Source organism: Aplysia californica, unplaced genomic scaffold (genome assembly GCF_000002075.1).
Source record: "Aplysia californica isolate F4 #8 unplaced genomic scaffold, AplCal3.0 scaffold01133, whole genome shotgun sequence".
Classification (NCBI taxonomy): Eukaryota; Metazoa; Mollusca; class Gastropoda; order Aplysiida; family Aplysiidae; genus Aplysia; species Aplysia californica.
This window is the reverse complement of record NW_004798403.1, coordinates 61,277-62,530: the sequence shown is the minus strand read 5'-3', so window position 1 is coordinate 62,530 and position 1,254 is coordinate 61,277. Positions and strand designations below refer to the sequence as shown.

General features: G+C 42.9%; 1 protein-coding gene across 1 annotated transcript in view; it reads right to left on the bottom strand.

Moving 5' to 3' along the window:
* Nucleotides 1–163: 163 nt before the first annotated feature.
* LOC106013686 overlaps nt 164–1,254 on the bottom strand; it is a gene marked incomplete in the record, with an annotated part of 7,782 nt that continues 6,691 nt past the window's right edge. Inside the window, 1 exon segment of the mRNA XM_013090075.1 lies at nt 164–277. Coding sequence (XP_012945529.1) covers nt 164–277 — 114 coding nt within the window.

Below are 1,254 nucleotides of genomic sequence, written 5' to 3'. Positions count from 1 at the left end.
CTCTCTCTCTCTCCCTCTCTCTCTCTCTCTCTCCCCCAACTGTATCTGTCTTCAGTTAAATGTTGATTTGACAGAGCGGATTCACAAGCAGAAAATAGCCCGACCTTTTTCTCTCGTTTCAACAGCTGTCAAAAGACCCCCAAGCAGAAAAGAACACAAACCGCTAGTTGCTATTCCGTATCAACAGCCCACATCTTCCTCGAATCTCCATACGCATCTGTAGGCCCCCATCAGAATCCTTGAACCCCCGCTGTGCTCCTTCTCCGCTGTCGCTACCCTTCGCCACAGTGGAAACTCATTCCACAGAATAAGACGGGGCACAGACGGGGCAATATCTTAACCATTTTTTTTTTATTTTTTTTTTTGGTAAGTGTTTTACGGCGCTCGCAACTGCATGAGGTCATATGAGCGCACGGGACACATTAAACATTTTCAGTTGGTAAGAAATTTTGAATTTTGCCCGGGTGGCGGCCGAAGCCTACTCTTGTCGATTTTAGACCACCAGGGGATCTTTAACGAGCGCAACTTGCACTCGGGACCTCCGAGATTTTTCACCCTTGTCCGAGAAGTCTAGGTGTAGATCTTTCCTACCAGAAGATCATGGGTGTGGTTGAAAGATGGCAGTAAAGAGGAGCCAAGGAGTAGCAGTAGAAAGGCTTCAGAAAGAGCTAGGAGCCCAGAGGAGGGAGCAAAGAAAATGGAGACGTAAGCAGACGACAGAGCAGGAAAGAAGGTCAAAGGAGACAATTTAGAGAAGAAAAAATTCCGTCGCTATCCGGGTTCGAACCAGGGACCTACAGAATGAGAGGCGAACAAATTAACCTCTAGGCTACGAGAGACCCCTCTTAAACTTTGGTGGGGATCACTTTGCCAAATAGGACATAAAGTACATTAGACTTTTACAAAAAATGCACAAACACAGACGGTGCTACACTTCTTTAGTTTAGTTTTAGAGTTTTACGGCACTTGCTACATAACAAGGTCATATTAAGAGCGAAGATTAGAGGTGTTACGAGAGTAACAAACACAAAAAAGAAAGAGGAGAGATCAGGACGATAGAAGTTTGATAGGAAATAAGGAGAAAAAACTCACCAGAGCATCTGCCAACCACCCACAACGCTTTTTATGTTGAAAATGGACCTACTATATAAACTGTTTAATAAAAGATGAATAACTATTGAAATAGATTCTTTTGCTTTTGAAATAATGACTAATTTAGTGATGAATATGTAACTTTCTAATTTCATACCAAAG